Below are 15,295 nucleotides of genomic sequence, written 5' to 3'. Positions count from 1 at the left end.
AATTTACTGATCTCAATATTTAATAACACAAAACAAGATTTATTCAATGACAACCATGTCATCATAATAATCCAAACTCTGAAGTTCCTGTGGAATTTCTTGTGACTCCATTTCTTTCAGAATCATTGGCCCATATCTCTCATGTCTAGCAATAGCACTGTCCTTAAATGAGTACTTCTTGTTAAGGTAGCCTTATCGTACTGCATTTGCAATGCAAGTGTCAGTGTTTTTCTCCCATGAATTCTTCACCCAAGTCACAATCTCTGGCAGTTTAGGTTTCACAAAGTTTCCACGTTGATTTCTCTCCATTCTATTTTAAATGTAGTCATTGATTTCTACACGCAAATTGTTCTTGAATGGCTTGTTAATAGCGATATCAAGAGACTGGAGATAAGCCGTCATTCCTGCAGGCATCATTATTTTTTTAAATCATGTATTTTTTATTAAAGCATATGACACGCCATTAATACAGTCCGATACAATTTCCAGACAAATACCGTACATTAGATACATGACCTGATAATATATTTTCATTTTACTAAACAACACCCTTACCACCTAACCAACCCCCCTCTCCCTCCCCCCAATCTCTTGCCCATTATCCAATACAACCATCTGACAGCATCACCTCTTGAGAAAAGATAACAAGCTTTACAAAAACACGCCTGTACATATAGGAGTCCCCCCAGAATCAACTACACGACACCCATTCTACTTTGCAGTAACTCAGCAGACGCCACACCTGGGTAATCCATCCATCCACCCCACACATTTTCAAATTTTGTATTCTGACCTCTCTTACTGTATATATTTCTTTCCATAAGGACAATAAAATTTATCTTGTTGATAAATTCCTTTTTCCCTGGCGGTTTTTCATCCAACCAGTGTATTGCGATAAGCTTTCTCGCAGCATACAACAATCTTGCGATAGTCAGCCTTCCACATTCATCCGTAGCAATATCATCCATACAGCCCAAAAGGCAAGTCAGCGGGTTACGCACCACATCTACTCCTGTCACCTCCTGGATCAAGTTAAGCACCTTCACCCAAAAGGGTTGGAGGGGAGCACACGACCACATCATATGTAGCAAATCAGCACCTTCCTCACCACGCCTGGGACATTCTGAGTCACCTCTCAGTCCTGCCTTCCTCATCCATGCCGGGGTCCTGTACACCCTATACACCAGGTATAACTGTGACACCCTCTTAGCCTCACTCAGGGAAGCCCTGGGGATATACTGAAGTATGGACTCCCACTGGGACTCCGACAAGGGGCCCACATCTGCCACCCATTTCTCCTTAATCCTTAACGGATGCTTCAATAAAAAGGTATCCATCAGACCCCTGTACATCAAGGTAATGAACCCCCTCGTACTCCTCCGAGGCCCAATAAGATTTAACAAGCTATCTGACTGCAGATTCACGCGCGACACCTCATTTTGACAGTTTAGGGCATGTCTCAACTGCAGGTACTGAAACAATGACTTCTGGGTTAAAGGAAACTCAGTCCTAAGTGTCTCGAATGTTTTAATAACATCTCCATCAAGCAACTGAGACATGAACCAAATGCCAATGCGTCTCCACAGACCGAACCCCCGCAATCTCATGAGCTCTGCCAACCTAGGTTCAAACCAAATTGGCGTATATCTCGTAAATTCCATTACTCCCCTCCATTGCTTAATTTTCTGCCATACTTTCCCCATCATAGCTATTGTTGGGAATTTTGGGGGGTTAATTCTGGATCTACCTGCTTCAAGACTGGCCAACAATGGGCCCTTCCCTACCGCACGTTCAATGATTATCCCCGCTGAAGAGCTTTGTTCTGGCTCTCCCCAACCTACCATGTGCTGGCATTGAGATGCTATATAGTAAATCCATGGATTGGGGACCGCCAGACCACCCTCATCCTTTGCCCTTTGCAGATGTTCCAATTTGATGCGCGCCCGTCCACCCTTCCAAATTAAAACCCTAAATAGAGTATTGATCCTATAAAATTTACTCTGAGGCAGCCACACTGGAGCATTATGCAATATGTAGAGGAGCTGAGGCATAAGTATCATTTTGATCAAATTGGCTCTGCCTGCGACCGACAGAAATAGCTTCTTCCAGGCCCCAATCTTCTGCTGGAACTTCCCAAGCAAAGGAGTCAGGTTGAGCCGCACATAGTTCTCTATTTTGTCCGAAACCACAATGCCCAGATACTTAAACTCATGTACTACTCTTAAGGGAACCCCAGGGTCAAGTCAGAGGAGCCGCTGCGTCCATGGGCAACAACACAGACTTCTCCCAATTAATAGATAATCCGGAAAGAGACCCAAATTTAGAAATACTGTTCATAGCGGCCCCCAGAGACTCCTGTGCATCTTCCAAGAACAATAACACGTCGTCAGCGTACAGGGCTATTTTTTCTTCATAGTTTCCATACTGAAACCCCTTTACGTCCCTGTCCCTCCGTATTGCCACCGCCAAGGGCTCAACAGCAATTGCAAACAGCAGAGGAGACAAGGGGCACCCCAGCCGCGTTCCCCTATATAAAGGGAAATCCCCCGACAAGACTCCATTCACCCGTATCCTGGCTTTTGGAGACGCATACATCAGCTGCACCCAACGTATGAACCTCTCACCAAAACCCATAGCCTTCATGACCGCCCACAAATACCGCCACTCCACACTATCAAACGCCTTAGCGGCGTCTAAAGACACCACAACCCTCCGACCTATATTATCCGCCTTTACCTGCATATTGAGAAACAGTCGTCAAAGATTACACGCTGTAGAACTATTGGGCATAAATCCGGACTGGTCCCGGTGTATTAGTGTTGTTATCACCTTGTTAAGATGGTTTGCCAACATCTTGGCCAAGATTTTGATATCTATCGTTAATAACGAGATTGGGCGATAAGAAGCTGGATCCCTCGGATCCTTACCCTGTTTTGGCAGTACAACAATTATTGCCTCCCGCATGGACCTTGACAGCTCCCCCTCCACCAGACCAGCAGCATACACCTCCAGTAAGGCAGGAAGCAGTATCTCTTTATATTTTTTATACACCTCCCCCCGGGATCCCATCTACCCCCGGGGCTTTATCATTGGGCATAGAAACCAATACGTCGTCAAGCTCCTCCAAATTAAACGGCTCCTCGAGAAGTCCCCGATCGGCCACTGAGAGTCTGGGAAGCTGTACCCCTGTAAAGAAACCATCCACCTCCTCCATTGTTGGCTTTACCCGTGATTTATAAAGATCTGAGTAATACTCCGTCATCACCTCCAAAATTGCTTTGCAACCAGTGTGCTCCTTCCCATCCCCTCCCTTCAAAGCGACTATATGTGTGGAATCTCTCTGCGCCGTCACTATTCTGGAAAGGAGACAGCCTGCCCTGTCCCCCTCTTCAAAGTATTTGGCAGTTTGACACATTCTTCTACGTTCCGCTGTTTTCATTGCCATCTGACATACTCTATTCTGCGCCACCTTTAACCTTCCCTGTGCCTCTGGGTATTGATCATTAATTAATGCCTCCTCAGCCTCCTCCAACTCTTTTATCAACATCTGATCCTTCCTGCCTGTTTCTGCCTTGATTCGGGATATCCCCTTAATACAGAGCCCTCTGAAATAGGCCTTCATGGCCTCCCATACCGTCAATACCGAAGCCGACCCAGCATTAATTTTAAAATATTCCTTAATTTCCCCCCCTATGTGTCCATCTAAATCAATAAGGTGTAGCCAGAACGGATTCAGCCTCCACATGCACCCCCTAGCAGGCAAGGATCCCACACCCTCAAGTATCACACTCATGGGGGAATGATCAGATATTGTTCTAGCCATATACGTTACTTCCCCTACAAGGCCCAACATCTGTGAATTGCCCAAGGTCAGATCTATTCTTGACGAATCGAAGAAGCGAAAGAGGACAAAAAACAGGAATACTTATACACCCCAGAATGAGAAATCCTCCATAACTCATGCAGAGCAGTTTCCCTCAGGATGGCACCAAATGGTGTGCAATTACCACATGACTTCAACGGCTCTCGTCTCCCCCTATCCCAGTGTGCGTCCGGAATGTTGTTAAAGTCCCCTATTATCAAAAACGGTATCCCCTCCAATATTCTCAGAACTCTGTGGATAACCTTTCCACAATATGGTGGTGGAATATAAATTGAAAGCAGTCACATCAGACATCCGTACAATTTTCAAAGCAAACATACGAATCTACCCGACTGATCTATAACCACTTTGTGATACACAAAAGGTACCCCGGCACAGACGAGGATGCTGACCCCCCTGGAATATGCTGAATATGTGGCATGGTACCCCACCTGAACCCATCTCTTAGCCAGAAAATGCGTTCTCTCCTTCACCATATGAGTCTCCTGCAGACAGATCACTGATGGCTTGGCATCATTCAAAAATGTAAACACAGCTTGCCGCTTCACACCAGACGCCAAACCCCTGACATTCCAACTCACAATTCTCATTCTTCCCGCCATTTTCCCTCCTCAGTACATATTATCCCACATTCTTTCATCCATTTGCGGCCAAAGCCACAACCACAGTAACCATGGGGATGCACATTATACAAATATTTCCCCAACCCCACCCCCCTCCCCCCACACAACAGAGAAACATCCCCAACAAATCCCCATCCCATCCTTCCATCCCCTCCTAACATGGAGGGGAGAGCACACTTTATCCGGAACAGTCTGCTAACCCCGTCCAACAATCCCGCCGCCTGTCCCAAACTATTGGGACTCACATGACTTGTGGATTGCAGCCTATTTAAATTTCAACTCGAGATCCAACAAGGGCCCATCCCCGCCTCATAAAAACACAAAAAACCCAGGGGGGAAAAAAGGAGCCAATGGATCCCTCCCCCCCCCAAAAAAAAAAAGAGGCAGTAAAAGAGAAACAAGAATAAGAAAGAACCGTTCTACCATCCCACTGAGTCCTTTAATTTCGCTTGACGCAAATGTTGCTCGTTGCTGTCCAGCCATCCGAGTGCCTCTTTATCCTCCGTGAAGAAGTGCACTTTCCCTTCAGTGACCACTCTTAGTTTGGCCGGGTAGAGCATCGAGTAAGTGACGCCGATCTCCCTCAGCCTCTTCTTGATATGGACAAATTTGGCTCTCTGCTTTTGCACCTCTATGTAGAAGTCCGGAAATATGGCAATCCTGGAGCCATTTATCTGCAAATCCGGGTTCTCTCTGGCATGTCTGAGAATGGCGTCTCTGTCACGGTAGTGCAAGACCTTGACTAGCACTTGTCTAGGAGGACGCCCAGGGGGGAGGGGATTCATAGGGACGCGGTGTGCTCTTTCAATAGCATACATCCGAGATAACTTGTCGGCTCCAATATGGTTTAATAGCCTTTTTTCAAAGAACTCTGTTGGCGCCGCGCCTTCCGTCTTTTCAGGCACCCCAATTAGCCGCACATTATTGCGCCTGGACCTATTTTCAAGGTCGTCTGTTTTCGCTTGTATGGCAGAAATCGCAGCACTCATGCGTTTTGTAGCCTTATCCGCCTTAGCAATACAGTCCTCGGCACCGCTAATGCGTTTTTCCGCCTCTCCCATCTTTTCCTTAGTCACGTGCAAGGAATGTTGCATTTTGGACATGTCTGCCTGCATGACCCCCATCTGCGCAGCCATATTGGTGATAGTATTGTGACTGTATAAAACCACCTAAAACACATCCTTCAGAGTGGGCTCCTCAGGAATCTGCATTTCCTCGATGCATAGCACAGAGCATTTCATGATTCCCCCCGCTCTCCTCCTCCTCCTGCACAGAACGGCTCCCACCATTGCTGTCCTCTCCCTCCTCCTCCCCCAGCTCCTCCATATCTCAGTGCTCACAGGCTTATCTTTCAACTTGCCTGTCACTTGCCTGTCTGTCTGTCGGGCGAAGCGCTGCAGCCTGGCTGCTGCATCTGCTCTCCTAGGATCCTCCCCCGCAATCACAGGCTTCTCTGACAGCCTTTCCTCCTGGCCGGCGCTATCTTGGGTCTTTCTCTCCTGCTCCCCAGCCGCCTTCCTGGAGCTCCTTCTGCCGGTCATTGCCCCGCAGGCACTCAGATCCGCAGGCACCACACCGGTCACGGATTCCCCAATAATTTCAGGTACCTGGCCACCAATTTTACAGGCTGCAATCCTGCATATAGCTTATACTGAGCGGGACTTCCTGCCTCAAACGATTGCTCATATCATGCTCAGGCCACACCCCCCAGGAATCATTATTTGATCTATTTTTTTCTCATGAAGGAAGTTCTTCATGTCTTTGGCGCGGTGTGTGCTGGCTGCATCCCAGATCAGCATTCCTCTTTGGTTCCCTCGCATAACAAGCGGCAGCATTAAATTGACCCACTTCCTTATAACTGCTTGTGTGGCCCAGGCTTTTTCAGTTTCAAGAATATAAATGCCTGAAACACATTCAATCTTGTCTTTCTTGCCCTTTGAAATGAGTAAAGGTGGGACTTTAGTGCCATCCAGACGCATCGCCAAAATACAGGTAACACGTGCACTTTCATAAGCAGTGGAGGGAACGTACACTGAGAAGGCACCTCGTTGTTCAATTGTTGTTTGAGATGCTTGGCCCATAAACACTGCAGTTTCATCCATGGCAATAATGTTGGAAAGATTGTATTTAGAGAAGTTAGCGTCATCAACAAAGGTCTTGAATGCAAATGCCCGTTTAATAATTTCAGCATCTTCCAGCCTAAAGAGTGTTGTGGATCTTCTCAAAGACAGTTCACTTTGTTGAAGGAAGTTATCCAGCCAGTGTTGTGATGCCTTGAATTCTTCAGGGGCAATTTCAAACTGTGGTGCCATTGCAAGGGCAAATTCTTGAATCTGAGCCCTAGTCACAAACAATGTCTTTGCTCTCCTGTCAGTAACCCACTCACAGATCAGGTCTTCCAGCTCGGAATATACAGTAATGGTTGCCGAACAGATCTAACCTTGCGCTTTATAGCATTTCCGCTGTCCACTTGTTGACTGAGGTTACCGTAATCTGCTCGCTATTTTTGGACCAATCGGACACTCAACATTTTCTCTTTGCAGAATTCAGTAAGATTTTTACCCCAAGATTCTTCCACGATTCATTTTTTGTATTCGACGGAATAGCTCTTTCTTTTAGCGCTCATGTCTAGGGGTAAAAATATACTGTATCACCATTGTTTATGGTATTTCTTTTACAGTACGGTACTTTACGGTAGACCGTTCAGCAGAAAAGCAGACAACAAATCAAAGTAACACACTACGGTATGGTACTGTAATTGCCTGACTCCCACACAGGGCCGCAAAACATAAGGGCTCTAAAATAACTCCCACACACTTTCTGGACACTGTACCGCTACCGTAACAATCACCCACAGCAGTTCCTTTACCGTAGCAGCCCCATCATCATTTTGCAGCCCCAAATATTCTCATCATCCCATTGCAGCCCTCATCATCCCTTTACAGTCCCTAATACAGCACCCCCATCATTCCATTCATGCCATCATTCTTCAGTACAGTATTGCAGCCTCCCATCCCACATCATCCCACTGCAGCCTCCCATTATCACAGTATCCCACTGCAGCCTCCCATGTGTGTACCGTACACACACACACCCTTACACAGACACACACACACTTTCACTTTCTTACTGGTTTCCTCTGCGGTGCTGCTTTCAGTGCTTTGGTGGTGCAGGAGCCCTGGGCCAATCAGAGCGCAGTAGCCCTGGGCCAATCAGAGCGCAGGAGCCCTGGGCCAATCAGAGCGCAGGAGCCCTGGGCCAATCAGAGCGCAGGAGCCCTGGGCCAATCACAGCCCAGGAACAATCAGAGACTATAGATGACGTCAGATGGCCCATGGTTCCTGCGCTGTGATTGGCGCAGGGCTCATGGGCAGAGATCGGCACACAGCTCCAAGGCTGTGATTAACTCCTGAAAACAGCGTGGCTGCAGTGGCGGGCACGGACAGCAGGGACAGCGGGAGCGAGACACAACTGCATGCCCCATGCACAGAACAAGGTATGCCTTATTTTCGGGGGGGGGGGGGTGCCTTGTATTAGCAGGCACAGTGCTCCCCCTAGCATGCCTTACCTTCGGGGAGCGCCCTATTTTCGGGGAAACAGGGTATTTTTTGGACTGCATGACTGCTCTTTTTTTGGTTTCTTTGCTTTAGCTGTGCAGTTGGTTCAGACTGAGTCCATATATATACTGTGGGTTTTGTGATAACTTTCAAAATGATATATAGATATTGTATATTATCTATTCAGTGTAATGTGCTCGGCATCACTTTCTTGGGTCATGGAGAGCACAGAGTGACCTGGAGAGTCTACAGCGTAGTTATGTCACTGAGGAGAGTAGTGGAACTACGCTGGATACCAGAGATGGCGACAGTAAGTGAATATAACACATACACACTACAATACACACTCATACACAGATTTATTCTTCATGAAAGGGCTTCTTTAATATTAACAGCATTTAAAAGTTAGGACTCTCTGTAACCCCCTCCACCCCACACACACACACACCAGTAGCTTTTGACCCATATATTTTATATATATATATATATATATATATATATATATATATATATATATATATATATATATATATATATATATATATATATATATATATATATATATATAATACAAAATGGCAAATATGTTTTGGCTTAAAAGGATACGTTTCTTACGAAGATATGGCAGAAGCAAGACTTCTGGATCAGCATTTTTCTCAAGAATCTATATAAAACAGTATAATATTATTAGGTGAAAATAATGTGTCAGTAATGTTGTGCAGCATGTAGTATTCTTTTCGGATCTCTTGAAAAAAAATCAAAACAGAAAAAACAATAATTTTCTATATTCCTAATAACTGGCTGTAAATGATGTTAAGGATTCGCTCACATCAGCGTTTAAACTCGGCAAGTGCAATTTGAAAAAAGCTCACATTGCACTTGCTACAATGTTATTCAAATAGGCAGTGCTCATCTGTAAATATTTCCTCACCTGGAATTGGGGTGAGGAAAAATTTGCAGCATTCTACGTAAGGCAGCGTAAAACAGCAAAGACTTAGCAATGAAAGTAAATGGATGCAAGAAAATAAAAACTCCTGGGCCTTCTTTTACCAATTTATTAATATCCAAAGAAAAATAAAAATACAAAGAAATCCTCACCTGTCCACTGCTAATCCATTTGTCCAGCGACGAGCCCAACTCAGCTATGTTTGGATGCTTTGCCGAATGGTCACATAAAATGCAACCTCTCAGCCTGGCATCCAGGAGACGCTGAGCTGCACATGAAGAACACAGCTTCAGTGACAAGCGCTCATGTCAGTGAGGTGACTGGCGTTCATAGCTGTTGAATTCCGGTCACCTCACTGATCTTGAGTTGGGCTTGTCGCAGGACAAATGGATTATTGGCGGAAAGGTGAGGGTTTCTTTGTTTTTTTAAATTTTTATTTGGATATAAATAAATGGGTAAAAGAGGGTTGGGGAGTTTTTATTTAAAATAAAAGACTTTACTCTGTGCTTGTCTTTATTACATTTGATTATGGGGTTAGTAATGGGGGTGTCTTATAGACGCCTCTCCATTACTAACCCTTGGCTTAATGTCAGCTGACATCAAAAGCTAACATCAACCCCAATACTATACTAACAGAGAATTACCGTATGTAAAAGCTGATGTTAAAAAAATGTTGCATATGCATGTCATACGGATGCTACGTGAGAGAAAAAATGCACACTCGCCTAGCACTCACAGGGCATATGGATGCTAGGTGAGACTAGGTAAGAAACAAAATGCATGACACTCGCCTGACACTGTCCAACTTAAAAAGCTGAAAATCTCAGCTACTTTTTATAAGTAGATGTGAGCGTACCCTAAGGCAGATTCATGTACTCAATTCATCTGAACAGATATTGTAAAAATCGATAAAATCTTCATCTCAAAACAACCCCATTTGCATGAATGGTATTGCATTTTTTCACAAAATTTGTGCAGCAAAATATGTGTGCGTAAGTTCATCTTTAATATGTACATTACGCCAAAATGATTCTATTGTTAATTGCCAAAATATTGAGTTGAAACAGAGTATTGGAAAGAAAACCTCCATAATACAACATCCAGTGGAACATGATACAATGATGCATATTTATCAAGCTAGATGTGCCAGAATTCTGGATTAATTTATGCCAGCAAAACATGTTTTTCAATGACTTGTGCCATATTTATTGTGTATGTTAACACTTTTTTCAACTTGTTAGGCTAAGGGGTGAAGCATTACTGAAGAGGTGTGACTTGATAGAAAATAGGTGTGGTTTAGCATGCGGCACAATATACCAAAATTGTTGTGCACACATCTGGCATGAGGTAAGCCAACTAATAGGTTTTTGCAAACTTGGACTAGACAGTGTGAAAATTAAACAGATTTATCAAATAGCAAGAACATTTTGATAACTTGGACATTACAGGACTGCTTGTGTGTAAGGGAAAACAAAAAAAATTCAACAAATCCTGTGAAACTGCAAAACAAAAAATTTTTTTCCAAGATTACTTTTTGCGTTTCTTTTTCATTGCTCTCACTAAAATCTCTAATGACCTACTAACAGCTAAATCGGTCACTACTCCATGCTAATTCTCTTGGATCTCTCAGCAGCATTCGACACTGTGGATCATCAGCTCCTCCTTACTATGCTCCTGTCAGGACTCTGAGGATTTTTTTTTATACCTTTTGTGCATTACTGCCTTTTTCCAAGATGGCGTCTTTGGTCTCATGTGCACTGTGTCTTCCTGCTATAAAACTCCACCCCAGCCTTCAGTCTGTGCTAGAGTATTCTGCCTTGTATCCAGCTCCAGACCCTGGTGACTCCCTGGCTATATACCTGCTCCTGTGAACCTGTGTGGTGATCCTGCTACTCTGCTCTGAGTTCCTGCTGCATGCACCAGTTTCCAGTAATCCTCCTTCATCTGCTGCTTGTGTTTACTTCCATCTGCATTTGCTGGACATGTAAGCTGTTGCTGCTCTGCAAAAACCTGAAACTATTACCCAGGCCTCCCTGGTTGAGCTAAGGTATTATTTGAACTGCCTTATAAGCATATCTATCTGTCTTTGGACTAAGCAAGGACTTATTCGTGTCAAGTATCCTCAAGAATAATGGTGCTTCATAGACTTTCTGCGTGATTGCATTTTCCTCTGAAGTTTCCTATAGACTGCTAAGCTGCATTTAATATTTACACCAAGTGTTGTGGACTTGAGTTTCTCTCTGCACCTGTTTGAATCACCGTGTGATAATATAGACTTTACCACTTATAAAACTGTGTCCTGTAGTTGTCTTGTTCCATGCAAAGAGTCTCCTGAGTTATCCCCTATAATTATTACAGCTCCACTCCATCGGACTCAAGGACACTGTTCTCTCCTGGTTCTCCCCCTATCTCTCTGACCGCTCCTTCACTGTATCTTTTGCTGGTTCCTCCTCCTCTCACCTTCCCCTTACTGTAGGGATTCATCAAGGATCAGTCCTAGGTTCCATCCTCTTCTCTTTGTATACTGCCCCTATTGGACTAAATCAGTAGATTTGGTTTCCAGTACCATCTCTATGCTGACGACACCCAATTATACACTTCTCCTGATATCACGCTGGCCTTTTTAGAAAACACAAGTGATTGTCTTACCGCTGTCTCTAACATCATGTCCTCCCTCTATCTGAAACTGAACCTGTCAAAAACTGAACTCCTCGTGTTCTCTCCCTCTCCTAACCTACCTCCTAACCTACCTTTGCCTGACATTGCCATCTCCGTGTGCGGTTCCACCGTTACGCCAAAGCAACATGCTCGCTGCCTTGGGGTCATACTTAATTCCGAGCTTTCATTCACCCCCCACATCCGATCACTGGCTCGCTGTTCTTATCTGCATCTCAAACACATTTCTAGAATTCGCCCTTTTCTTACTTTCGACTCTGCAAAAACTCTTACTGTTTCACTTATTCATTCTCGTCTGGACTATTGTAACTCTCTACTAATCGGCCTCCCTCTTACCAAACTCTCCCCGCTCCAATCTGTCCTGAATGCTGCTGCCAGGATCATATTCTTTACCAACCGTTACACCGATGCCTCTACCTTGTGCCAGTCATTAAACTGGCTACCCATTCACTCCAGAATCCAGTACAAAACTACTACCCTCATCCACAAAGCACTCCATGGCTCAGCACCACCCTACATCTCCTCTCTGTTCTCAGTCTACCACCCTACCCGTGCCCTCCGCTCCACTAATGACCTCAGGTTAGCATCTTCAATAATCAGAACCTCCCACTCCCATCTCCAAGTCTTTACACGTGCTGCGCCGATTCTTTGGAATGCACTACTCAGGTTAATACGATTAATCCCCAATCCCCACAGTTTTAAGCGTGCCCTAAAAACTCATTTGTTCAGATTGGCCTACCGCCTCATCGCATTAACCTAACTATCCCTGTGTGGCCCATAAAAAAAACAACAAAACTTAAACCATAATCAGATTTCTCGCATCATGTTCTCATACACTTTATACAGTTAATAACCTCTGTGTCTGTACTGCTACATACTTAGTCAGTTAACTGGTTTATGCAGCTTTACATGAACACCCGAGCCTTACACTATGGCTGGTCCGAGCAACGAAAGCAATTGTTACCATCCACCTCTCGTGTCTCTCCCTTTTCCTCATAGTTTGTAAGCTTGCGAGCAGGGCCCTCATTCCTCTTGGTTTCTATTTTGATCTGTGATTTCTGGTATGCTGTAATGTCTATTGTCTGTACAAGTCCCCTCTATAATTTGTAAAGCGCTGCGGAATATGTTGGCGCTATATAAATAAAATTATTATTATTATTATTAATGACTTTGTATCATGATTCACCAGCTCAATAAAATTCCAGCAATAACAAACTTGTCTATTTTTTTGTTAATTTAGTAGGAAAAAAATTAAGTTTGTAAAAAAAATATATATTTTTTTTTCTGTTAATGCTTGTGCTCATGGGTTTGTCACATTTTAACATGCGTGTGGAAAATTTCTCATGCGCACTTGCACATTAACTTTGGTCAATGTGCTGTCTGTGTTCAGCATTTGCTCAGATGGACAGCAGGTTGACCAAAAACACCCCTTGAGCTGTCGCACAAACTATCGTGTAGAGCTCAACCAACTCGTTTAAATTGTTGCTTGCAATCCTTGGAATGCACCGGCTGCTCTGCGACTTGACAGCTTTATTAAAACAGAACTTCAGTCCAGCACATCTATAAGAACAAGTCTTTCTTAAAAAAAATTGATTGAATATGAATACATAGAGACCTTTTATGATGTTCTGAATAGCTCAAACTTCTGACGCTTTTCGAACTAAAGAAGTTTTGTTGATCACAGCTGTGATTAAAATAATGTTAAAAAATTCGAAATGCGTTAAAGAATTTCTCTATCTTCTTTTAATCGAGATGCTTCAATAAAATCTGGATTTTATGGATGAGCTGAACTGACGTTTTATGATTAGTATTAAAAATCAGACAAGTCATATCTGAAGATTGTGCACAAAATTGTTTCCATTCAGGAATCAAATTGTGGAACTGAAGATAGTGATAAGATGTACATATACCAAACTAACTTATTGTCCAAAGTTATCAAGCGCCAATCTTTCACTATCCATTAAAAGTTTGAATGCAACTCCACTTTTATTATATTTTATTAAAACTAGTACTGTAATTAATGCGCACTACAGACAATATTTATAAAATTGGATTCCTAACTGGTTATTAATGATATAGAAGCCATTATCACTCGCTGCACATCAGGTCAGTAGTTAATGCATCAACATAATTGTGAATGTTCTTGGGCCAACAAGAACTTAGAAGGATAAAGAACTGGCCATATCTGACAGGGGGGATGTTGGATGTTATAAATGGCATAAAGTGTCCTTTGCTGTTACACATGAACCCCTAGAGAACACCGCGTAATGTCAAAATATGTTGGGGGAGAGGGGCATGTAAATTAGGCTTTATAATTAGTTCTGCTGCACCAGTTGTAAGTGGTGGTGGGCATTGCAGATGCACCATCTAAATACATTCATTGTAATATCAAGTAAGTAACCTGATTAGCTGTGATAGAATCTGGTGTGGGAATAGTTTTCTTTATCGTTAGTTATTAAGGACCATAATTGATGAAAGATGGGCATTTGACGTTCTCTGGGCAATAAGTTAGCTTGTCTCAGTGTGAAGCTGTGCTGGTGTAGGAGCTCCTTGTATTTCGTGGACTGTTGTGATACATAATATAGACTAGAATAATACATGGTGTGATTTTTTTTTTCAACGTAGAACATTGGTTCGTGAGGAAAATAGCTCTTCAGCTATTTGCAGGTCCCATCTCAACCGTGGGTCTAAGAATCTATGAAGGATCTATGAAACTTTCAGTACGGGCCCCTAGACCTACGGTCAGGATGGCTACCTGTCATATGGAACAAATGCACCTGTAAAATACTTTTCTGAAACTGTTTTAACACTGTGAAGTCTTGTCGATTTACCCCTATTCTCATTACAGTACATAACATAGGTATTCTCATTGTATGGCAATAATTAGTTTTGATTTTGCAACTAATGACTAATCTCTATGTAAGAGAGGAAATAATATCCCATGTAGTAAGACCCTTAGCTTACCTTCCTCCCATTCACATAGAATAGTAGTTGGTCGGATTCAGCGAGGCCTGTCATGTTTTCAGAGTTTTCTGTGAGTGTCTGAAGTCAACTAGAAGTTTCAGGAACTGAGCCAATAAAGGAAAACAGCTAGATGCCTCCCCTTTTTTTTCCATTGGCAGGAGTGTCCTGGACATTCCTCAGTTAAAGAAACAACACAATATGAAAGCTGATATATACACTGCTACTTAAACCACTTATCCACAAACTGTTTTGGTCAAACCATTTTTTCAAGTTGAAGTTTTTTTTTTTTTTAAGGTAAGATAAGAAATAAAACTGTTAATTGCATTTTTTTCAGATTTTATGATAATGTGTGCAACATGTAAAGCGCTGCGGAATATGTTAGCGCTATATAAAAATAAAGATTATTATTATTATTATAAATGACATGCCCTAGGTGTCAGGAATGTTGCTTGAATATGATTGGAGGCATGTAATCATGCTGTATCCATTGTTTTAAATTTTATTTTTGCTTTTTTTATGAGGTGTGCCCTCAAAAAGACAAATCATTGTTCAATGTTGTATTGATGTTTTACTTACCGGTATTTTCTTTTGTTATATAGAATTCAATAAGGCATCCATGACTCACGTAGTGTTTCTGTACATCATT

General features: G+C 43.0%; 1 protein-coding gene across 1 annotated transcript in view; it reads right to left on the bottom strand.

Moving 5' to 3' along the window:
• LOC143784149 (aldehyde oxidase-like) overlaps positions 1 to 14,768 on the bottom strand; it is a 183,160-nt gene extending 168,392 nt beyond the window's left edge. The window contains exons 1-2 of the mRNA XM_077272023.1: positions 14,650 to 14,768; positions 8,670 to 8,727 (exon numbers count right to left, since the gene is read on the bottom strand). Coding sequence (XP_077128138.1) covers positions 8,670 to 8,727; positions 14,650 to 14,703 — 112 coding nt within the window. The 5' untranslated portion in view covers positions 14,704 to 14,768. The remainder of the gene's footprint in view (positions 1 to 8,669; positions 8,728 to 14,649) is intronic.
• Positions 14,769 to 15,295: the final 527 nt, after the last annotated feature.

This window comes from Ranitomeya variabilis, chromosome 7, assembly GCF_051348905.1.
Source record: "Ranitomeya variabilis isolate aRanVar5 chromosome 7, aRanVar5.hap1, whole genome shotgun sequence".
Classification (NCBI taxonomy): Eukaryota; Metazoa; Chordata; class Amphibia; order Anura; family Dendrobatidae; genus Ranitomeya; species Ranitomeya variabilis.
Note: the sequence above shows the minus strand (reverse complement) of the source record. Positions and strands in the feature narration are given on the sequence as shown.